The 24,751-nt window shown below is 39.0% G+C and overlaps 4 protein-coding genes across 8 annotated transcripts in view; 3 read left to right on the plus strand and 1 right to left on the minus strand.

Annotated features, from left to right (window-relative positions):
• The first annotated feature begins 261 nt into the window (after positions 1-261).
• Positions 262-3,469, plus strand: LOC113531078 (FAST kinase domain-containing protein 5, mitochondrial). Its single transcript, XM_026921563.3, has 2 exons — positions 262-398; positions 893-3,469. Exon 2 carries the CDS (start codon positions 905-907, stop codon positions 3,344-3,346), a length of 2,442 nt encoding a protein of 813 aa, XP_026777364.3. The 5' UTR covers positions 262-398; positions 893-904; the 3' UTR covers positions 3,347-3,469.
• A 163-nt stretch (positions 3,470-3,632) lies between these two features.
• LOC113531658 (phosphoinositide-3-kinase-interacting protein 1) lies at positions 3,633-10,126 on the plus strand. Its single transcript, XM_026922517.3, has 6 exons — positions 3,633-4,349; positions 5,816-5,944; positions 6,327-6,452; positions 7,681-7,803; positions 7,966-8,044; positions 8,958-10,126. The coding sequence occupies exons 1-6, from the start codon at positions 4,286-4,288 to the stop codon at positions 9,160-9,162; spliced, it is 726 nt and encodes a 241-aa protein (XP_026778318.1). The 5' UTR covers positions 3,633-4,285; the 3' UTR covers positions 9,163-10,126.
• rnf185 (ring finger protein 185) lies at positions 10,120-14,938 on the minus strand. 4 transcript variants are annotated; one of them, XM_053230405.1, is made up of 8 exons: positions 14,779-14,938; positions 14,079-14,319; positions 13,935-13,953; positions 13,733-13,845; positions 13,586-13,640; positions 12,215-12,332; positions 11,917-11,939; positions 10,120-10,541 (listed from the first exon to the last, which is right to left on the minus strand). In XM_053230405.1, the coding sequence occupies exons 2-8, from the start codon at positions 14,276-14,278 to the stop codon at positions 10,392-10,394; spliced, it is 678 nt and encodes a 225-aa protein (XP_053086380.1). In that variant the 5' UTR covers positions 14,279-14,319; positions 14,779-14,938; the 3' UTR covers positions 10,120-10,391. The 4 variants fall into 4 exon arrangements, with proteins under 4 accessions (XP_053086380.1, XP_053086381.1, XP_026778321.1 ...); XM_053230406.1 differs by having other exon boundaries at positions 14,079-14,348; positions 14,779-14,933; XM_026922520.3 differs by lacking the exon at positions 11,917-11,939 and having other exon boundaries at positions 10,120-10,538.
• Positions 14,939-17,656: 2,718 nt separating this feature from the next.
• The window catches only part of mbd2 (methyl-CpG binding domain protein 2), a 34,312-nt gene continuing 27,217 nt past the window's right edge, over positions 17,657-24,751 (plus strand). The window contains exon 1 of one of the 2 annotated variants that reach the window (XM_053230475.1): positions 17,657-18,113. In XM_053230475.1, coding sequence (XP_053086450.1) covers positions 17,998-18,113 — 116 coding nt within the window. In that variant the 5' untranslated portion in view covers positions 17,657-17,997. The remainder of the gene's footprint in view (positions 18,114-24,751) is intronic. The other variant, XM_034300941.2, reaches the window with a different exon arrangement.

Raw genomic sequence — 24,751 nt, forward strand, 5'->3', positions numbered from 1 at the left:
GGGTTTCTGAAACATTTCGAACAGCGTTTCTGTAGCCTGGTTATTTCCACTGACATTATACTCTATACCCTGTACCAAAAGGACTACAAATCCCACAAACACCCGCTATTCATTTTAGATGGCATCTGCGCTCAGATGTTATAATATCATAAAAACATAAATATAAATATATATCTAATTTGCAAGGAAAAACAGTTCGGTTCAAGGCAGAAAGCGTCCGAATGAAAATTTACTTCCTACATTATCTGTATGTCTAATATGAGCCACCGTATCACGTGACCAGTGACGTCTGGTCTTACGCATGGAGGCGCACATGTAGCGCAAGCTGACCTCGTCTAAAATGGATTTATGTTCCACTGTGTGCGGAATACTTCAATAGTTTGAGACATACATGCTTTGTAAGTATATCTGTAGCTACATATTTACGATAATTAGCAGAATGAATGATGACACGGCAATAGATTTTAAGTTGACAGCTGTAAGCAGCAGCTACTGGAGTAAAACGTGACATGCAAGGTTAACTGAGATCGTCTTGATTCAAAGATGAGGTTTAGGATTAAATAGGCAAAAGGCTGGAATTTAAGGACAATAGCAATAGCTGTGTTTTTATGCAAATTGAGATTTTAAGACAATTATGATTTCTAAATCCAAAACTAGTGTCAGTCTTATGAAGCAATCCCTAAGCTGTCAAAGACTGTTAAAGACTAAAGAAATCAAAATAAACACGTCCTTTAGCAGTTTAGAAGAATTATTGGGATACATAGGGATACATAGATTATTGCAAATTATGCATCATTAAAATCTAAAATCTGGTTAAGCTTAGTTTAGACAAATAAAGATTGGTTCGGATTCAAAACATTAATCATATCTTGTTCTCAATTTTTCCCCTTAGTATCTGCTTTGGATGTCTGCAAGGGCACTGTGGCGTCAAGCAGCTACGCTGCGCGTAATCGCCCATTCACCATGCGGGCCGGTGTACAGAGCTCAGCATCTCTCCTCAGAGTGGAAAAATGGAAAAGTCCAGAAGGAGAAAAAGAGCCAAACAGTGCAACATCCACCAAGTGCAGACAATGCCGAGGGGTGCTCGCTGGTGTACAATCCCTCTGCTTACTACCAATCCAGAACAGAGCTCTCCGCCATCCAGAGAGGTTCACTGAGAGAAGAGGAAACCTCTGAGCCCATCCCAGGTGCTGGGTTCAGACAGCAGAGTAATCACTATATGATCGGTTCCTCGCGCCACTTATCCATCTCTAAAAATGCCCAGCTTGGTTTTGGTTTTAATCGAGAAGTAGCCTACAAAGGGCGTAAAGTTGATCATTCTAAAGATGATATCTCCACATATGTAAAAAGGGACACGCGTGCCTTTCAGAGGTGCAGGCCTGAGTATAGCATGATGACCTATGACGTGTCCCAGCGTCCACCTGCTATTCAGATAAAAGATGGCTTGTTACTACTTCATAAAGCTGCCCTGATGAAAAACATTGATGCCTCAAATATAGCACATTTTCTTTGCGAACTTGGCCACTTGGAACCCGAACAGACCGTGACGGTCAGAGGCAACATGCGTTTCTCCATGCTGCTGCGATACAGTGTGGAGAACCTGCAAAACTTTACAAATCTGCAGCTGATTGAGGTTTTGCGTGCCTTTGTGAGACTGGGATTGTCCCACCACCACAGCATACTGGACTTGTATGAAGCTGAATTCAGCCGCCGGACCAATGAGATGGAGCTGCACCAGCTTCTACTCGTGGCTGACCTGTGGCGATGCCTCGGACGGTCAGTCCCGCAGTACGTGGAAAAATTGTGTGACTGCATTAGCAAGCATTTTAACCAGATGGGTCCACCAGAGCTGGTCCAGTTTGTGTATATACTAGGAGAAAGTCGACAGTGTCCTGCATTTGTTCTTCAGTGTCTAGAAGGCATTATAATGCGCCATCTAGAAGAGCTGAAGGGTGAAGAAGTGGGTGCTGTTTGCTTGGGTCTGTTCAAAACTCAGAACTCACTCTCAGAGGGAGCATTGCGCAGGCTTGTGGACCGAGCCTGTGTTGTAGTTAAGGAAATGAGTGACTTTGGCATTGTGAATGTGATGAAACTAATGAGATTCAGCCACCTGGACCACCTCCCCTGGTTGGAGACCCTTAGCTCTGAAGTGCCCCGCCGTGCTCCACAGATGGCCGTCCAGGGCTTAATGCACATCGCTTTGACCTGCTCTGCACTGCACTACCGTGATGACCGTGTTCTCCTGGCGGTAGCAAAACGCCTACCCCATTTACCATCTCAGTACAGGAGCAAAGATGCTGCTAAGCTTCTGTGGGCATTTGGCAACCTGGGCATCCTTCCCAGCCAGTGCCCCAGCCTTCACCCTCGACTCACAGAAGTCCTGCGAGACAGAGAGTCGGAATTCCGCAGCTACCCTGAACACCTCTTAACAGCCCTGCTTGGCTTGGCATTTGTGGGTCAGTTCCCGCATGACTTGCTGAGTTTGGCTTTAAGCCCTGAATTCACAAACCAAGTCACAGGATTGATAGATTTGAAGAAGGATCTCTTCACTCTGGATGGGACGGTGGCGATTGAGCTGCCTGGCTGGACCGGGCCACGGATGAATCCCACAATCCAGGAGGAGGTGACTAAACAGCTATGGGATTTTGCTGAGTCTGAATTGTGTCAGAAACCAGAGGTTCTTGAAGCAGAGGCTATTCTCCAGGAGCTGCTGGGAGGAAAGGTATTCGTGCACAAGCGAATGATCTTACCACATATGCGCTCTATCGACCTCGAAGTGCACTTGGATCCCAGTGGAAATCCTCTGCCTGTTGCATCTGAGACCTATCAAAGCCACTATAATCCAGACAAGGGATCATTTTGGCCTTTGGATTGGAAAGAAATGCACACAGGAGTGACCCTGACAGATGATCTGTTGGCACAGTTGACCAGTGGCAAAAAAACAGCCATGTCAACGACTATGTCCAGCCAGCAACCAATTCTTCGTCCTGTGGAGGTGTCCATCAAAAGAGAAAGTATTCTAAGTGTGGGAGTTGACCTGACTGATGATCTCCTGCATGCTATAACAAAACGGCAGCATTCTTCCATCCACAGCCACGCTACCTCAGAGTCAGCAATTGCTCGGCTTGCGGTTCAAGTGACCAGTAGAAACCATTATTGTTACAGGACACAGAGGTTAACCGGGCTGTACACGATGAAGAGGAGGCAGTTAGCTTTGGCAGGGTATACAGTTGTGGAGCTTCCACATTGGGAATGGTTCCCACTGCTCCGACGCTCCCTCGCTGAGAGACTTGCTTACATGCACTGCAAAATTTTTAGTAGTTTTGACTCCCGAAATAGGAAATGATTTCTAATTTGTTGTCTTAAAGTGCATTTGATTATTATTTGTGGATGTGAACAACAATTTTTAGTTACATAATTGTAATATATAAAAAGTGAAAATAAAACTTAAAAAGAAGGATGTAATGCATTTTGAGAATAAAAATCTCCAGGTAGTGTGTGTGTGTGTGTGTGTGTACATTGTTAGAAATCAATTAGATAGCTCTCCTTTCATGTTGTTATTATTATTCGTATTATTAATATTAGTAACTAATATTAGTATTATTAGTATGTAGTATGTATCAGGATGTATTACCTAAGCTAGCTTGCTAAAAAAATGTAGCTAGCTAGTTAGCAATCCCAGTTTGCTAACTAATAATGCTAAACCTGGGAAATATAACAGAAGTAATATTATGGACAATATTTTATTTTATTTATTTATTTATTGGTGGGGGTGGGGGTATTTGTGAATCCTCGAAGGGCTAACTTTACATTTTGACCTTTTTTCCCCCTCAAAATCAACTGAACTTGTGAACTCTCCAGACAAATCCGGAGGTATCATATACTGAAAACTTTTCATGGGTGGTTACAATCTCTTACAGATTAATAGAACAGGAATAAAAATAGGGGGAAAAAAATAGATTAGGTTTCCTCAAAAGTTCCACATAAATCTCATGAAGATAGTTGTTGGGTGACCAGAAAAGTCACTCAAAGAATGTGTTTGGCGCCATCAGTTGGTTAGAAGAAAATAAATAAATATCTTTCCCAGGGATGTGGGAGAGACTTTTTATTAACTTACCTCTTTGTTTCTACTGATGGTAATACGAAGGAGGAGTGGAATACGTGTGTATTCAGTGCCACTTCTCCGACGCTAAGGGCTTTCTGATATTCTTGATATTAATAATGAATGATAGTTGACGGTTTTTAACGGTCGCTGCTCGTGCGGTTTAAAATTTATTTTTAAAAAATGCTCCCAAGTGGATGCGCGTGCATGGCTTTGATAGTCGTTGCTGGATCGTCAGTCATCCGCGGTAAGTCACCTACATGGACATAAAAAAGTGTTTAAACGTATGCTTTAAGGGCAGGTTTTAAAATTCACATTAGAAACGGATTTTTAAAGCTTGAACTCCTTCTTTTGCATGTTACTGGAGTGGTATCTTTAATGTTATATATTCCCTGACATGCATTTTACCTGGAAAACCTCGTGTATAAAACGTCTTTAAAGTATAGAAGTGGTCATTAAGGTAAATGAGTTTCAGTTAACCATAGCCTATATACCAAAGGTACAAAAGACTACCATTTCCATAAAAGTATGACTTATTTGTAGTTACTTAGTGTGCTGAATTGACCATGTGTGTTTTATATGATTTATAGCCATCTTCATAGCTTTATAGTTGATTTATACATTTCATTAACATGCAGCATGCTTATCATGAAGACTTTGAATGATCTCTATCTTAATTCTGAATGCAATCTGTAAAATCTTAACTACACATAAAAAAAAAGTTTGCATCCCCATAGGGCAGATTGAACTTGATTTATAGCAACAAGAGATTTAGTTTCCAGACTAGTAACAAAATGTTATGCTATCAATAGTAAAAAAAAAATATATATATATATATGTATATATCAGCCAATATTCGCATTTCTCTAAATGTGATATTAATATCCTCAAGTAACTTGTATCTTTTGAAAAACATCCTCTTCGTTGTACTAGCCATCTAGAAGTCGATGGGTCATGGCAAAACACCTTCTCAAACTATTTTCCTGTTTATTTCGCTTTAATGTTGTGTATATACTGTACATCTGTGAAGTTAGTTCCTGTTACTACAGAATTACTGTTTTCACCCCATTGATTATTTTCCAATAACAGCATGTCCTGAAGTGTTTTTTCTCTTACACTAATTATTAATGAACAACGTGTTCTTTTTAATCCCTTTATAGTTACTGTTAATGTTGTGGAAAACAGTTCCTGTTATCACTTATGTTACAGCAGCTACAAACAGTCGTTCCTTAACCAGCCTCTCATTTTTTCCCCTCTAACAAACTTAATAAAAGAAAAAAAAAAATATTGCAAAGACCAAACTCTTGTCTTGAAGACTTTCCTGTGTCAGAAAACCTAAAGTTACAGCTTTACCTGTGACTGTTATAAAGCAGTGACACTTGATACTCCTTTCTAAAAAGCAAAATAAATAAATTGAAAATAGTAAAGAGTTAAACATTTATTTAAAACAAGCAGCCGTAAATGCAATGTAAGAGTTTTAACTGGCCAGGATAATAGAAATTCCTTCACAAATGCTTAGAGATTTCAACAGTGCTTTCAGCCGATGTTTAGGATTGTTGTCTTGTTACAGGAAATCTTGGAATTCTGTTTTTCGTTCAAATACCATGGTGGATGCAAACTTTTGCATTGAACTATGCCAGACATTCCCTAATACATGCGCTTTTTATGTTACATTATTGTAACATTATCTTACTATCATTACTTCCTTCTCAGAGTGCATTGAACTAAATGGAACATCTTATAATGGGGTAAAACGGATCAGCTCCTCTGGACAGAGCTGCTTAAACTGGTTAGATATAAGCAATGTGTACAACCTGAGCATTGACTTGAACGCTGACCCAGGTAAATGACTTTTCCTATTTTACAGTTCGTTTGTGCACTAATGTAATGTGAATCATTAACTGCTGTCAGGGGCAACTAAAAACTAGACTAGAGAACTTACTGGTGTTTTGTAAGGTCGAGTGGATACTATTTCACTGCACAGTACCTAAAGTCAACACACACATTTCAGCCTCGCCAAGTGTGCAGCGCAATATTAACACAACGGGCCCCAAATGCCAAGTTAGCACCCCTGTGTGCCATTCAGAAAAGCAGCCCATGTAGATATTCCACATTTGTGTGTATGAAATGTGTTGTTGCACTTGTCTTGCCACGCTATAGTGATCACTGAGAAGGTTGGTATACAGATACTGAATATAACACATACCGTTTATATCTGTCTCAGGAGAGTGGGATCACAACTACTGCCGCAACCCAGATGCCTCTGGCACACCGTGGTGTTTTGTAGCTGCAGAGAAAGAGGGCATTGAGAGACAAGACTGCGTCTTAGAGACATGCCAAGGTTTAGAAGGTATACAGGTATACAGGTACACAGACAGGAGTAAACCTCAGCTGAGTGCTAGTCTTCCCCAACATACAGGACAGCAACAGTCCAGAGAGAACTGTGTGAAAGAAAAAAAAATCTAATAATTCTTCTGTAAAATGATTTGTCCAATTAATAACCTTGAATTTTCAGATCATGATACATGATATATATGTAAGTAGCACAATATTTAAGATTTGCTTATAACAGTAGTGCTCCATTTAAAAATCAATGTTAAAAGCTATGGTTTCAATTTTTGGTTTATAGCTCGGTATCACAGATTGTATAAGATGGCAAAGTTTGTCATGTTGCCTGTTACTATATAGGAATTTTTGAAGGTAAATTCATCCCACTCATGGAAAATGATCCGAATATATATATTACATATATATATAATGTATATATATATATATATATATTATATATATATTTACGGCTTTATATACTGTCTGCTTTCACTGCTCTTCACTGTTTTACTTAGCTATGTAAAGAATATAACATATTGGGGGTGTGCTGTTATAGTAAATTAATCGGCTACGCTACGGTGTAATGCGGCGAGACACATTACTATTACCGCCCTGAAGTTGATTATTTTCCTATAACATCACAATCCCAAAGTGTTTTATTCCTCTTACACCATGGCAATTGGTTAATGATTTCAGTTTTTGTTACAATTTATTAGAGTGACGCATCATACTTTGTATCCGTTTATAGTTACATATAAAGTGGAATATCTACAAGACAAGTTGTTTGTTATCACACATTATAGGAGCTATAAACAATCCTCTCCTTACAGAAGGCTTTACTATAGCAATGATTATACAGTTTAATTTGTTAAATAAAAAGAAAATGAAATAATTTGAGTATGTAACATATATGTAAGTCCCACTGAGTTAGCAGTTGCTATAGAAATGATAACGTATCAAAAGGTGTGCATTAATATAAAGCTGTGATTTGCAGCTGCACTAATGTTAGAGCTGTTGTTCTAGAAAATTAATCAACACCTTCATCTGTACTGTAGTATAGATAATGATAACAGTCATTTCTTGTACTGTGTAGGCAGCAGAGTTTAGAATTGTTTTCCTTGATAATTGCTGAGGTGGTGTTCTTGAGTTAAGCCCTGGTTAACCATGCAAAAGTACCAGGAACAAAGCTCAAACACTTGTTTTGGCCCAAAGTGGAATGGGGACTAATGTGCACCAGGCCATTTTTACAGTACAGACGAAGCCACCAAATGTCCGTCCGGCACTCAAGGAGAGTGTTACAGTAAAACTTGTACCTGGCCTGAGCAGGAGACCGAACCTTAGACCCAACAAGAAAAACGACCCCGGAGCTCTGGGTATGTCTTCTGATTCCTCGAATAAAGTCACAGTTTTATATGCATACATACAGTACATCTAAGTGATATTGTGTTAAGTTATTTCGGGATCTGTACCTGTACTGTGAAATGTTTAGTGCTTTTTAGTAATTGACAGACCCTGCTGTTTTCTCCTCTCCTCAGGCTACACACTAGCGGCCCTTCTCATGCTGATCATCATAGTGCTGGGAACAGGAATAGCTGTCATCTACTTCTATAAGAAGTAAGTGAAGGGAATAATACGAAAAAACTGTCCAATGTTAAAGGAATAGTTTGTCGAGATGGAAGGTCTCAGGTTAAATTCTTGACAGGGATGGGCATTTAAAATTTTTTTTGGTGTACAGATATTTTAAAAAGAAATAATTTATACCTAAGGGTGTATGATTATAGGAAAATAATGAAGGTGTGATGCGGCCTGATGCAAGTTGGAGTTAATGTTAGCGCCCGGTTCATTATTTTCCAATAATAGCAGTGTTGTATTCCTCTTATACCACAGCATGTTAATTTATTAGTTTATTATTTATTATTTCTAGTTACATTTAATGTTGTGCATACTGTATATGTCTGTGAAGTTGATTCTGTTATCACAGATTTACTGTTACCATCCTATTGATTATTGAGGTTTTTTACTGCTCTTATACCAAAGCAATATACAGACAACTACATTTTTATTTATTAACCAACAACATGTACTTTTATCCCTTTATAGTTACAGTTAATTTTATGGAAACCAGGTAGTTTGTTATTACTTATGTTATAGCAGCTATGAACAGTCGGTCCCTCACCAGCCTCCTCTTTTAAAGTTAATAAGACAAAAAATAATCCCAAAGCTCAAACTCCTCTGTCCTGAAGACTTTCATGTGTTGGAAAACTTCATAAATGCTAAAAAAAAAAAAAAAAAAAAAACAGTTAAGGGTTAAACATTTATTTATATAACTTTCAAACTGACCTGGATGTAATTAAAAATTCCATTACAAATGCTTAGAGATTTCAACAGTGCTGTGGTAAAAATGAATAAACTGGTTTAGCTTTTGATTTAGGATTTTAGAGTCATATGTACATAAGTGTGGTGGATGGTGTTATAAAAGTGATATGAGGTGATTTTTTTTACTGAACAGTAAATATTCTGATTCTAGGAGCCTGAAACTAAAGATGCAGCAGGAGCAGAGGGCCCACGAGCAGGAAATGCGCCGGCTCAACCTCCCACAGTCGGCCTTCTGCAACACTGCCTGTGATCTCAGTGACGAGAAGAGAGGACAGACGGATAAAAAGAAAGCCTCTGAAAAACATGCAGCCACAGACGAGACAGAAGAAGACAATAATGTAGAGAAAGACAGGTGATTTAGTGTCCTTCCTGCGAGAAGAATATAATGATTCTTTTTCACACTGGATATTGCACACTAATGAGCATTATGCCCATCCGACCCAAAGCTAATACAATTCTTTGGTATTGAATCAACATGGCTCAGACCTCTAATCTTTTCTAATGAACAGGAAACACAGTAGAGGCGGCCTGTTCCATCTCTCAGTATTATTTTGCTTCTTGATCCACGACTTCGTGTTTAGTCTGATGATGAAATGAGAAAATGAGAATTGAGCACCTGCGAAGTTTGCGCAAGTATGGGAACAGTAGTCAAAAACAATTTATTCCAGTAACTAAAAGGCTTGCAAATATTAGGAATTTCATGTAACAAAAAATATCAATGAAAATAGTTATTTTCCTGCTTATGACTATTTCATGTGTAGCTTTTTGTTTCAGACATTCCTACCACCTTTTTTTTTTTTTTTTACTGTTTGTAGCTGTCTTTGCATCCAAAATGCTAAATCTCTCTTTTTTATGCTAGTACAAAAAATATTGGCTCCTTATATGCACCTTATATGGTTCAGTTCTTGCACCATCTGCTGGCCATACAGTAGAACAGCTACATCAAAACCTGCACACTATTAAATATTAAATAATGAAAGTTATAAGATAAGAGATGACATGAATTAACTTGTCTTACAGACGTTCCACAACATTAACCTTAACTATAAATGGGTAAAATGTATGATGTGTTGTTCTTTAATAAATAATTGTAATTCATGACCAATTGCATAAGTGGTATAAGAGAAATAAAACACTTCTGGACATGCTGTTATTGGAGAATAACTGTAACTCCAGTTTGTGTCTGGAGCCATCACACAATGACCGTCACTGATTATTTTCCATAAACAGCACATGCTGTTCTGTTGTCTTCCTTATTTAATTTTCTAATATGGACCCATGTCCCACAATTGGAAAAATAACACCAAGAGATCTTAAGAGAAATAAGACTCTGATTTTTATTTAAAATGTACACATCTGAGCAGGGGAAAATCAAAAAGGGCAGAACAACTTTCCAAGAAATGACCTTTACAGTATCAAAATCACAGCAGACATGCAGTCATGTCACAATGCACGCCACCATGCACATCCTTCAAAACATACAAATCACCATTTAAAACCAAGTGCAGGTCCAACGGTGTAATGGGGAAAAAAAGAAACGTTTCCATTAGTGAAACTTCAGTAATCACTGTCTGTGGCTTAACCATCAGTTCCATAAAGAAGGGACTGTTATTACATCCTGACAAGTTTCTAATTGTTTATGCGATGAGAAGCCAAAACATGATGACGAGTGCCACAAACAGGAAGAGGCGGGACAGGAACTGCTCGTCCATGTGCTGTGGCGTTCCAGGAGCTGCTGCAAAAATAGAGGCAAACAAGCTGTGATACAAGTTATACAGGTTTTTCTTTTCCATGTTGCAGATGCACTGACATTTTCCAGCATGTTTACATGGAATAAAACACTAGGTGTTGTGCTGAAAATAATCAACAACAGGTTGGTGTGAGTTACTGTTACCACTCAACCTGAAGCTGATCATTATACAATATAATAACAATAACAGCACGTCAGTGTTTTATTCCTCTTATGCCACAGAGATTTGCTGATGCTTACAAATTTTATTTATTAATGAATGACATGGATTTTTTTTTAATTCATTTATAGTTAGTATAAATGTTGTATACCATCCAAAAGACAAGTTAGCTCATCATTATAGCAGATATAAATTAAGTTAATAAGACCAAAAATCTGAAGAACTGACCATTTGTGGAAAACTCGTTACAAAGCTTGACTGTTACAAAGCGCTGACACTGGAGACTCAAAGAATAAAATTAAACGTCTCAAAGCTTCACAATATCAATGATTGGACATTTTTATTTATTAACATCTTTATAATTCATTTATCCTTAGGCTTAGATTGTGGCACGTCCACCAAGTAAGTCCATGTGAAGGAGCCATTACTACAGGAACAAGAACAAGCGAGGTTTAATATAAAGCTGTGATCTGAATTACAGACGGAAATACCATCAGAAAATTAATCAACACCTTCTGACCAATCAGAATGGAGAATTCAACAGTGCTGTGGTATAATGCGGTATAAAGAGTATAATGAGTAACTGCCAGTAAAAGTCCAAAGAAAAAGAAAAAAAAAAACCTCTCAAGGGACAAAGTTGAAGATCCCAAAAAAAAAATCAAAAAAAAAAAATCCATAATTTGTGTCCTAAATTCAGTCGCTTTGTTCTCTTACACTCTCGGAGCGCAATTGCAAATTAATGTTCTCCCTCAACACACATTGAGTTTAAATAAAGATACAGCTGAGTGCAAAAGTTTGCATCCCCTTAGCAACAAGTTACTGTGTGTGTTAGGGTTGTAAAGTAACAAAACTCTTCAAAATATTATTAGTGAAAAAACAAAATGATTGTTTATCACTGTTATGCATGTGGCACAATAGAAGGAAGTAGTGAGCTCTTCAGTGCTACATCACACACTTTAAATACTTTAGTTAAGATGAGCTTAAACAAATTATCTACAAATTATCAACTTACCACAAACACAGCCATTACAAAGCAAACAATACAGTACGTACAGAAGTCTTCAGCTATTTAGTCGTGCAAAAATGTACATCATGTAACGTGCAAGAGATGAGTAAAAACTGTTACACAAGCTGTCATTTAACAGTCATATTCATTCCCCTGACATATCCATTCTACCGCTACCAGAGCTCATACACTACCTTCTTCAGATCATGCCTGCAGACTGAAAAATTGCAAAATAAAGATATATATTATTCTTTTCCACTCTACGGGGTATACAAACCTTTTACACTAACCTGTACAAACCTCATTCACTTAAACTAATTTTAAACTAGCCCCTTAACTCAAATACTACATTTTTCACCTAAAAAATATCTTTGCCTGAATAATGTTTTTCTGAAACCATTATCCATAACAGTATCCTGTTCCACCCCTGCTGTCCATCGTTCTAGTGTTTACTGGTGTTAAACTAGCACTTCAGTCAAAGCAATGTCGTACCTGGAGGTGGTCTTCCATCGTTGATGTTGAATGCTGTGGCAAAAATTCCAAAAGGAAACGCTCCAATACCAAAGGACATCTGGAAGCCGCCATCTCCAAAACCGAATCCTTGAAACCCCTGCAATAAGGAACACTGATGTGAGCGAGGACACAGATGCACTTAGAAATTAGAACATAAAGTAGACAATTAAGACACTGTAACTTAAAGTTGGGAGACATGAGCATGACAGTTTTAAACTTTAAATACATTCAAAACCATTATGTTCAAAGCAGTGTTCAGTTTGAGGTTAATTACAGTTACCTTTAGATACTCTGATTAAACGTGTATACCTAATTAAACGCTTTTAGAAATCTTTTTTTTTTTTTTTTTTTTTTTTTTTTTACTTTGGTCAAAATTAGCCCAATGAATCAAGATTTTAGTAGAAAGTTGCTACATGATGAATAAATAAGCAATGTTTAGTACTAGGAGGAGGAAATATGCTAAAAATATCATAATGCGATAGTCTATTATTATCCTCAGTGTGAATCGACAACTCTTATATTTCTATTCTAGTCTCTTTACAAAAATGTGCAAAATTTCTACCCCTCTAGATTTTACAGATTTTCCTTCATTAACACAAGTAACAAGTCTAAAGCTATATCCTAAGAATTTGAAGAATTAAGAATTATTATTAGACCAAGGTTACTCGGTCGATCTTTGTCCAATCTTCTTGGCATATCTCTTCTTAAAGATGTCCCACTAAGTGCGGGGGAAAAAACTATTCTTTTTTAAAACAAATTTGAAAATGTTGTGCTTCTGGTTATTGTAGATAAACTGTAAAATACAGATATATTTCCTTTGTTTCCATTCACAAAACAATGTCATGGGGATGCAAACTTTTGCACTCAATGGTTCTTGGTGATACCCACTTCACCATGATCCTTATTTATTCAATTCTGCTGTAAAAATCACAAAGTTTAAAAAAATAAATGGCTTACAAAAGCTTTAAAGACAAAAGAAACGTGATGCAACCTCAAACGCCGGGTGTTGTCATTACCTGAGAGGGCGACAAAAGTCGCTTTCCCACTTCTCTCTTAGGAGACGCCTGTTAATGAGTCCCTTTGGGGGATGGCGCTTTTTACTAATGAATTACTTACACACTGGCATTACACTAACTGCTTTCCCCATGTAATAGTTTCATCACATGCGGCTAGTGCAACGAGGCCTGAGGTGTTGCAAAGCTGCACACGCTAACCTGACAACTGATCTCTCACATGTCACATGTTTCACCTGGACAACAATAAACACAGGAAGCGTGTCGCTCTAGTTTTACAGGATGGCGCCAGGACATGTTTTTAATCAGTATTAACTGGTGGAGTAAGTACACTTACGCCACGATTTTCAGGCTCAGGTCTCTGGCCTTGTGGTCTGGGAGGAGTTCTCTCTCTGAAATTAGGTGAGAGGAAAGTAGGTGAATATGCAATATAATTCTCATCTTTCTACTAAAAGCAAAAGATTCGCTCTTTGTGAATATTTACCTGGGATCCTGCTGACCCGTGCTGCCTCGCCCATACAGCGGGATCACTTTATCTCTGCTGATGCCTGCTTTACATACCGGACACACCTGTCTGTTCGGCCTCGTTTCCAACCACTGCGATCAGAACGAGGTGGATTTAGAGAGAGGAAATCGTAACATGTGTCATATCCGGTTTCTATATAAACATATCTATATAAAAGTACCTGATGCAAGCAGGGCCAGCTGTGTGCCAGAAATCATGGTCCAAATCAGGTTGAGAAGAGAAACAATTACAGTTAATATGACAGTTATGACCATTTTAACATATCATAAACCAGACATCGGTGTACGCTTACACTCACACTTACCAAAAGAGATGGCCACATAAGCTTATTACTGCGTCCTTGGAAGTGTCCAAGCAGATGTTGCACTCAAACGTGCTGTCCTGGCTGCCGGTCTCTCCCTGCGTTTGGGTACTGGAGCCGGTCCCTGTGCTGTCTGTGGCTGAGGAGCTCGATGGCTGGGGCTGAGGCTGGGGCTGAGATGGAGGAGGAGAGGCGCTGGCCATGCTGTCCTCAACTCAGAGAACAAGAGTGGACTCAGGATAGGCTGCAGAAAGCAAATAAACAAACACACTCCTAAAGAAGCATGTTTATGAAATCATTAGGCACACAGAATGCCAATAGATGCATGCAGTGATGAAAAATGCACCAGCGTTTTGGAGCCAATGCATCAACTTTACACGTAAGATGATATGAAGCTTGTCTCACACACTGCATACTGCACTGTCGATATAAATAGCAGCTACGCACACTTGATTGCGTACTTAGATTAGTATTTAGGACGTAGTCATAATAAACTGCTAAACAAAACCTCAAAACAGGTAGATAGATAAATGAATACTACTTTTTAATAACGTGTCTTTGCTTTTAAATAATCTACGACGCCGCACTTTCTGCGCGAGACCCCTTTAATGTTAGCTGGTGCTAGTTAGCTGCTCAGCTAGCGCTGTTGTAGAATTTACTCACTTATAAAAACCTAATAAAGGTTCGTTAAATAACAACATACCTTAAACGTTTCATTCAACAAAACCTCGCACGGAGGAACAGAGATGAATTCCGCCCACTGGCTCCAATCCTTCGGCTCGACTCATTTACTCGAGAGCTTCACTTTCAGCTGATTGCATCAAACCCCAACCCGGAAGCTGGATACATCCCTGCGTCACTGCGTCATACGCAAGGTCTAAGCTACGTCATGACGCTGAGTTTCAAATAGAGATCCGCGCAACACATAGTGCTCTAAGTAGGGTGTAAAAAGTAAACCCTAAGTAGGCCCTATGTAGTGCGTTTTGAAAGGGAGCAATGAGGTATTTGGGATTCAACCAGTGCGTATGTCGTTGATATTTTGTAGAAAATATTTCCAGTTGAGAAATATACAACAGTGACTATTGGGCTGTTAAAATAGGGTTGATGTTCGAGATAATATATTTTTAAAAATATAAATTGGTCGAAAATTGGTCGACCTGATTTCTGGAATCTGGAAACGTTGTATATTGATTCATTCATTCGTTGGTTTGTTTGTTTGTTTGTTTAGTAGATATACCCCATTTATGAAAGTTCACTTGTAATCAAAAGCTCTAATAACTATTTGAATCCTGACCAAACCTGACCAAATAATTGTTTTACCACATTTATTTATTTGTTTGTTTGTTTGTTTGTTTGTTTGTTTGTTTGTTTGTTTAATTGGTACCAAGATTTTTTGTTTCTTTACCAGTAAATAAATAAAAGAATAAATATATTTTGTTTTATTTTTAATTATTTATATAAATATTTATATAAAATCATTGCATTTATTTTATAATATACATATTGTGTAATGTATTTCTATAATATTATACTGTTATGTTAATAATTAATTAATTTATTTAAAAAATCCCAAACGTTTCCTTTTTTTTTTTTTTTTTTTTTTTTTTTACTATAACACAGATGTTGATTATAAGCTCAGTGTGTTTAGATTTACATATTCACACATTAGTACTCTATAATTATTTAACAAATATGTAACACATTGAGTGTTATAAGCTTATAAGCATGTATGTTATTTAACATGCCTAACAGATCCATACAGTTCACATGGCTGTGAATCAGCAGAATAATCATTTGATAAGTCTGTTAGTTTTCTTTTTCTTTCTTTTACTGCCTTTTTCTTTTTCTTTCTTTGTAAAGATCAGATCAGATCAGATAATCAGCTATACAATATGCAGTTGTTTCTGTGCTGTAGTTTGTGGTGTATTTTCTGAGCAAGCGGAAACTCCTGACCCCCTGCAGTCTCCATGTCCTTGTCCTCACGTGTAGGCCGGTCCTCCCCATCGTCACGTCCTTTGATCTGATGTGTGAGGAAACGGTCCTTTGGGATTTAGTGAAAAGATGCCAAGCTGTGATGTGAGAAAAGGGACTGGGGGTGGGTCGGGTGTGTGGAGTGTGTGCTGGAGTGTGTATGATGTTAGGGATTCGTTGCAGGGTGGAAGGGTGTGCTGTCTTTTGCCACTTGGGTGTTAGTGAATCCCCTGGGCATTAGACAGCTTTTTGTTGGTTTTTAGATGGTTGTTTCTAAACTGCCTCAAATCTGATTGTGTAAGTAAGATGCATAGTAATTTCTTCATAATCCACATTTAAATAATTAACATTAACATTGGATTTTGATTTTAATTAACACCAATTGTCAGATATTGTATCACAGACAGCACAAATAGGCCTCAGATAAATGCATTTATGCAACAAATGTGATCATCTTATTTGTGCTGAATATATAATATTGAGTCTGCAGGGACAGAAAGCATCCTAACACACATATTGTTAGTAAATATTATTAATAATTTATCATTATATTATTATATTATTACTAATTATTACTTGGATATAACTTTTCATAATGAAACACATGGTGCTTAATCTTTAAACTCCATACTTTAGACTCTTTAAGTAACTATCAGGATGTTTAAATCAGGGTGATATTTTATTCTCTTAGAAACTTACAGGAAATGCATTTGAATGAATGAATTAATCACTGAAGTGTTGCACTGACACCTTTACAGCACAAGAGGGCGACAAATTCAAAAGTCCAGCAGAGGTTAAATCCTTTGACGAGAACTCTTCATTATTAGCCAACCATGAACAACAGTTTGTTATTAATCATATCCAAAATCATATGTTATTAATCATAACCAAAGCAAACACAGCTCTGCTTCACTATATAAAACAAAAAAGATTATTTGAGTAATCAAATACAGCTAAGTGCAAAAGTTCGTATTTATCTAATTTATCTGTAAAATATTTAATTCAAAATCTATATATAGATCCAGCAGCAGTAGTATTTATTTATTTATTTATTTGTTTGTTTGTTTGTTTGTTTGTTTATTTTAAACTAAGCCATTGCCAGAATGTGTTTTAAATGTGTATTACAGTTTGTAGGTATATAAAGTAAATAAATTTATGGTGATTGAAAATGCTTGCTAATACAAAAGCTTATGCACTTTTGTTTCTTTTTTTTTATATATAGATAATATTCAGAGTCAAAATTAGCAGTATGTTTGATTTTATTTAAAAAAAAGTGTTTTAGATAAATGTTTGTATGGTCTCTGTAAAGTTGTATATAGATATATATATAAAACAATAAAAAATATCAGTAATGTGACAGCCACAAACGTGTGGAAAATGAAAACAGGAAGTGAGACGTCATGCCTCACGGGGCGTGTCCTGCTTCCTGCTGTTTTCATTTTTGCAGTATTGCGTCACAGGCGTGTCATAAAGCAGGACGAGGCTGGAGTAGCGAGAAATGACGGGAGGCTTGCCGGGTGGGGGCGGGGTTTGCTGCTCAGTGGGCGGGGCGTTGCGTGAAAACAGGGCGTGGTTTTGCTCGGCTCTGTGCGGTTGCCAGGCGCTGTAGGGTCACTGCGTGGGAAGTGCTGAAATTTCATAGCGTCACAGCTTTCGACACCATCGCGGCAGCTCGGCTTCAGACTGAGCTTAGATTGTTCTGTGTACTGAGGCAGCCTGAGGATCGGAAGGAGTTCATGTGAGATACTTAAAGCTAAAGGAGAACGCGGTCGCTACGTATAACGGCTCAGATCGCTCATCGGTGCCCTGTTTATTCATCTACAAGATCTGTCATCTACCACTTTAGCGGCTAACAGAGCTAGCTTAGCGCTAGTGTGGGCCATTAGCAGCCACTTTTGGCTCACGTCGCTGGGGTAGCAATCCCCCTGATTTACACGCAAAAGTCAACTAAATGATTATGGAGAGGAAGAGGATCGACTGCCCGGCTCTGCCCCCGGGCTGGAAGAAAGAAGAGGTGATCCGGAAGTCGGGACTCAGCGCTGGCAAGAGTGATGTCTATTACTACAGGTAACGTTTTAACGAGAAACAGGACACAAAGTAGCCCTCACTAGACTTGTGTCGGGGTGCCATTACTTTTGAGATGAAGTTGAACTTGTTAAAAGAATCATTTTCTCAACTAGCCACCTACACAGAAGCGCATTTATTCCTCTATTCGCCTTTATTCCTCTACACAACCCTGTTTACTCTGTTAATGAAGTTTTAATTAAGATGAAAAAGTTTTAATAAGTTTTAAGTAATGAGGAAAAGTCAGTTTCTAACAAGTGTGAGAAGACTTGGGCTGTCAGGAGTGTCTTCCTTTTGGCAAAAGACCCTAATATGACTAATGTTGTCCTTATACTGTTTTTAAAGTTTCATTTTCATCTTTAAGAGAACTTGCATATATGTTCCTTCGGCTATAAGACGTCTATATTTTGTACATTTTTGGTTAAAGAAGGAGAACTGGCATTGTTACGGTGTTAATATACTTTTACACCGAGGTCCATAATGCTTTAAAGTCACTGACTCGCTTCTCATCACATGACAGGTTACACGAAGACAAAGCGTTGTCAAGCACTATCGACCTCAGAGTTGATGTTTTTCCTATAACAGCACATCCCAACATTATTAAAGAGCGACCCATTGTACGTTTTATCTGTTTACGGTTACGTTTAATAATGTGGAACATCTGCAGAACAAGTTAGTTCCTGTTGTCACTTGTGCAGTAGAAGCTATAAAGTGTCGTTCCCTTACACTCTTTCATTTTCTCTCTCTCTCGAAGTAGCTTGTCATGTTACCAAGAAAATGAAAAGCGCAAAGCGCTCTGTCCTGAAATCTTCCTGACCGTTACACGGTACACAGCGCTGACACTGGAGACTCCTTTCTTTTTCTTTGTTAAATAACTTGGATTAGTTTGCGATTATGTGGAGCGTCCACTATACACGTCTCTGTGTAAGCTGTTACTATAGAAACGATAACGTATTAGAAGTGTGAGTGCATTAATATAATCCTGTGATTTGAAGCTGCACTACTGTCAGAGCTGCCATTATAGAAAATATAATATAAACAACACCTTCTGACCAATCAGATTCCTGAATGATGTTCTGACTTCATCCCAGTCGTGACTGTTGGCATTACGTGACAAAATGGCGTCCGTTTGATGTTAAGGTTACAGTTTTACTCACTGACTTCCCTTTGGGGCTATTTGTAGCACCGTGTATGTATAGATATCGTTAGTATTATTGAATGTATTATAACGATTTCAAAAAGCAACATAACAGAATGGTTGCAGAACACGGACCTGGTGTAGCTGCTGTGCTTTAATGGCACATGTGGGTGTGATTTGGTACAAAATGTGTTGACTCATCACTGGCTTGAAATGCAGTGGAACTTACAGGAAGTGCTTTCGCTTTAAAGGCAGCCCAGGTGATCATGGCACAAGCGCCAGAAAAACCAAGCTGAATTAACCAACGTGGTCAAACTCATTTCCTCGGCTCACAGACCACCATTGTTCTTCACTTCTCATCTCAAAAATAAGTCAGAAGGAGTATGATGCAAACTATGTTCTGCATTTAAGTTTGGACACACCTGCTCGTAGAAAGGTTTTCTCTACTAGTCTGTGCTAACAAAGACACCGTTAATAACACATTCATGGTGTGATTTATGCAGTGTTAAGTCAAAAGTAGTTTATATTTTATAATTAACAGTATTCTTGTTAAAACTTAAGCAGCTTCATCCAGGAGGCTTTTAAAGTTTTAAAATTCCCAAATAGGCCAAGCTCCTCACTGTTTCTCATGAAATCTGATGTCGCTTGGGGAAAAGTATATTTTAAAGTAATAAAAATTTGTATTAAAGATATGTTTTAAGTCAAAAATAAATGTATACTTTGAACATTAAGTGCATATATATATATATATATATATATATATATATATATATATATATATATATATAGAGAGAGAGAGAGAGAGAGAGAGAGAGAGAGAGAGAGAGAGCGCATATTCGATCTTTTTAAACCCGTCGTGTATGTTAAACCCTGGTCCGTAACTGAACTTTGCATTTTTGCCTTCAAATTGGAGAAGTACTTTTGGATCATTTCCATTTTGCATCAGCATAACAACATTCTCAGGAAAGCCACCTTCCGTTCGTGTTTGTGTGAAACACGTGCTAGCTGTGTGCTGATCTTCTGGTAGCGAGGCCTCCGAGTGTTTTTGGTGTACCATCACTTCCTGTGTGGCTGTCCCGTGTTGAAGCGCTACAGGCCTCGGTTTTAGTCGTGACCGGCCTCTCCTGCGTGACCGCTCTCACTGCTCAGTACACGCTGCCTACTCTTCCCTCAACCGTGTTTTAAATCACATTTCCTCCTTTTTCCATGACGCACCGAGAAACAGTGCGATGACAACACTTTTTTTAAAGTTCCTGCTCTGATAGATTGATGATAGCAGGGCTTTTTTTTTTTTTTTTTACAGCACTGCAATAAGCAGAACAAAAGCTGTGAAGTGGCTTTTCTTTTTTTTTTCTTTTTTCTTTTTTCTTCTCCTCCTCTCCTAGCTCTCTTCACGAGTCAGTGGTGTTCGCGCGCAGTGGGGGAGGGGTGTTTGCCGCGGCTGGTTCTGAGGTGCCGTGATGGCGAGGGGAGGCCTGTAAACCGATCCGCCGTCACTGGTGGCATGGTTTCTTCTAGGTGTCGTTGTGCTGTGGCGGGGGAAGGATTGTACGTCAATCTTCCATTAAAAGGAGCCTGGCGTCGGTACCTCATGGCGTGTGGTCGCCATTTTGAAGCTGCTGGTGTATTTTCAGTACGTTAAGCCCAAACTGATCCTCGGTGAGGACTGTAAGCACGTCTGAAGATAGACAGCTCTAATACGGCATGCTGTCGAGGCAGACGGTTCGTTAAAGGGTGTGGAGCGTGTGTGGAAAACAGGGTGTGGAGCGCTGGGGATCTGGCCGAGCTTCTTCCTCTTGAGTTGCACAAGATGCTCTATTTTTCAGAACTTGGGCATTCAGATGCCTGGGATGGATTGGTCCATGTGCCGCAAATGGTGTACACAGTCCTTTCTGCACCAGTAAATATTCTCACTGTAATAGCACAGGGCGTCAGTGCCAGTGTCCTTTTATATCCCTCTTTGACCAACATGGACATGATGCTTTTTTTTTTTTGCTTTTTAATTTTTTTTTTTTTTTTTTAGAGAAGAGCCCACCCGTTCAAAAGCCAAGCGAGTGCATAATCAGATGGAGGCCTTAACTAATGAAAAATAATAACAGGAGAACTGCACACTTCTGCCTTTCAGACCATGTTGTACCTTTCAAAGTCAGCACAAAGCTTTTGTCAGAGAGAACATATTTACACACACACACACACACACACAAACACACGTGAGATACGTGATGAGGAGTGTGAGGAACTTACAGGAAGTGTTTTCACTTCTCAAAACGACCCAGGTGTCGTCCGTGCAAGTGCCAGGAATTAGTGCGAAGTAACCAAATCATTATGTGAAAACAGAAACTCATTTCCTCGGCTCACAGACCATCAGCGTTCCCGATGTCTCAATCTCATAAAAAGTCAGCTTAATGATTATTATGCAATCAGCACTCCACAATTGAAAGGATGTATGGAAAGGAAGGAGTATCTCCATTTGCGAGTGCATCAGGTGCTACCAAATTGCTGAAAATCAAATGAAACAGAATTGACACACAAAATAAACTCGTTTAAACAAATACCTATCACATATGAACAACCTGCGCTATGTTATACATCACCTTTCCCCTCACTCCATCAGCAATCACAAGATACGGATGCGATTGACGGGGGAAAAAAGCCAAGCCAGCGATATGGAAATGTCAGAAAGGCCTGGGGTTTTCACGAAAAGCATCTTAGCTTAGACATGTAATTGTCAGTCTGTAAACACTGTAGATTGAAAATCAAATATTTTTGAAATTCGCAACACATTTCACTGTCACTACACTCACTGTTGACGCTTCACTCCTAAATTTGACTCCTCACAACCACTACTTTGGGTATACAGTAAAATCTGGTGTTTCAGAAGTCCTAAGAGTAAACATAGCTTATCAGATTACGTCATCTTGAATCGCTGAACTGAATCACTGTTTTATGTATTAAATTGAACTGAGTTGATTTAATTTACAGTTTTAAGTTGTAAATGAATCATGAATCAGATTGACTCCACTCAGTTCCAGTTCAAAGATTCACACTAATAAGTTTTTTTTTCAAACCATTGCAATATTATATTTTGCTATTCGACAGCAATTTTCCTTTCGCACCATATGTCTTATTCTGATAACTTTGAATGACTGGTCTGTTGTCATGGTAGTAAAATTATTCCTCTCCCAAGCACCTGATGTCACCGATTCTTGGTTTCTGAACAAAGAACGTGTGGAATGCTTTTCAGTTAAGCACCGCGACCAACTTTAGCGCTTTTCCACAGGATGGTGCGGCACGGCTCGGCTCAACAAATTACCCACAATCCTCTACATTGTCACTATTTGTACTACCAAGCAAACTGTGTCATTCAGTCATACATCATAAGTACTTTGATTGCACTTCTTACCCAGGAACCAGAAGAGCTGATCCAGGAAAATGTGGGCGGAGCTAAAAATAGTGAAAACCATCAACTGATCAAATATCGGAGCGCAGACATCCTGATTAATGTCTCTGCCGGGAATTACAAAAAAAAATCTTCAGTAGCAGGCTAGTGTCGTGTCAGCCAAAGTATTTCCAAGAATTCAGGAATTTCTGGCAGATTTAAGAGGCCAGCTATTTAATGATTTATGCAGTTTTAAACAGCAATTTAATGTTTCTAATGTTTTTCTTTCCTATGTAACTTGATCTTCCATTTCATCCCTGTGATCCAAATAAAATTTGTCGAGATAAAGCCTGACGTCCTGCGTCTCTGCCTGGATGAAGCATTTTTAGCACTTCCTGTTTGCATAATGGCTGAAACTCTTCCGTCTTGTTGCTTGTCCTAACAATATTTTTGTCACCAGCCGACAACAGAGCAAAGATATGTCTTATATGGATTATACAAGTCTGACTCATATTCAACTATAATGCCTCAGTATCAGTTTGAGAACAAAATTACGTAGCTTGTGTCGCTAATCGTAGGCCGGTTGTATCCCTACGTTCTTGGTTACAGACGCAAATTTGCCATGCTCATCACACACCCACGAGAATCTTTATTCAAGCGTCAAACCTTCATTTCCTGTTTTCACACTCTGAACTCTCCATGCGATACAGAGTCTTGATAACGAGGATCTTTTCGAGCCTATATCACAGCTATGACCTTGTGTGTGCGCGCGTGTGTATGTGTGTGCGCGCATGCTCGTGTGGTCGTACAGCTCTCTCCCATTAGGTGGGTTTCAATTAAATTCAGCTCTGCAGTGCTGCTCGCTTCCTCCTCAGCGTCAGCAGGGTTGCATGAACGTGGGGTTTTCCCCACTTACTGGCAAGATTCGGTCAGCCATTACACCGAGGCCAGTCATCGTTACTCGGGTCTTGGCTTGGTCCGTCCAGTTCCTCACAGGTCACCATGGTTCTGAATTATGACGCTAATCTGATCTTGACCTAGCATTTGCACTCCACAATGAGTTTGGAACCGTGCTGTGGTCTCGCCTCCATTCTGGGTCTCAGTTTGGAGTTACCACTGAGTCGTGGTTTGACTCATCCTCTGAGTACGTCTCTTACTGAACCCCATCTCTCAGAGCTGTTTCATTTCTATACTGGTGGGAAGACCACGAAAAAAAGCGTTTCATTTTTCTCTAGTTTCTCAAAAATACAGTTTTTCAAAAGGTGAGCTTCTTTTCTCATATGCTGTTTGTATTTGTCGCAATGGCAATGTACTATCCTAATTTCATTCTTCAGTAAGTGCTTTAGCCTGGTCAGGGTCCTCTTGCATCTCCTGGGAGTACTGGGAATACACCCTGAATGAGATGGCAGTCCCATCACTGGTCACCACACAAACACATTCTCACACTCATTCACTTGTCAGTCGGCATGTTTTTGGGAGGTAGGAGGAAACCGGAGAACCCTGAAGAAATCCATGCAGACACTGGGAGAGCACGTGAAACTCAACACAGATAGTAATCCAAGCTCAGGATCGAACTGGAGGCCCTGGAGCTCTGGGGCGATAGCAATGCTACCCAATGCACCACCAGTTCAACTGGTGTAACTGCTTAGCATTCTACCGCTAATACACCTGATTCAACTTACCAGCTAGTTTTCCTTAGCTGGAATTTCACAAGATGAACTTGAAGTTGTATATGAGAGAAAACAAATCTGTGTATGGCTATGTGACATCCTTACTGAGCTTCCCCTTGTAGAGCACACTTCCTCTTTCTCTTTTTGTGCCTCTCTGTGACATTGCTTGGTTGTGTGTGGACGTGACGTTCCTGATCCTCTCTGGTCTGATGTAACCGCAGTGTCCTTGGCCTTTCTGCTTCGAATCAGTCGATGTGTCACTCTGAGCCTATCACTCTTGGCTCATTTTCTCTGATCAGGGAGTTCTGGGAAAACAGATCGCTCCATCCCAGGACCATATCTGAGGCCAAGTCCCTGTCTGTGCTTGAAAAGAAGCACTTTATAAACACCTCTACCTTTGGACCAGTGGGCAGAATAACAGATCTGGCTAATTCTCTTAAGGCCTTATGGGAAA

This window comes from Pangasianodon hypophthalmus, chromosome 27 (genome assembly GCF_027358585.1).
Source record: "Pangasianodon hypophthalmus isolate fPanHyp1 chromosome 27, fPanHyp1.pri, whole genome shotgun sequence".
Taxonomy (NCBI): domain Eukaryota; kingdom Metazoa; phylum Chordata; class Actinopteri; order Siluriformes; family Pangasiidae; genus Pangasianodon; species Pangasianodon hypophthalmus.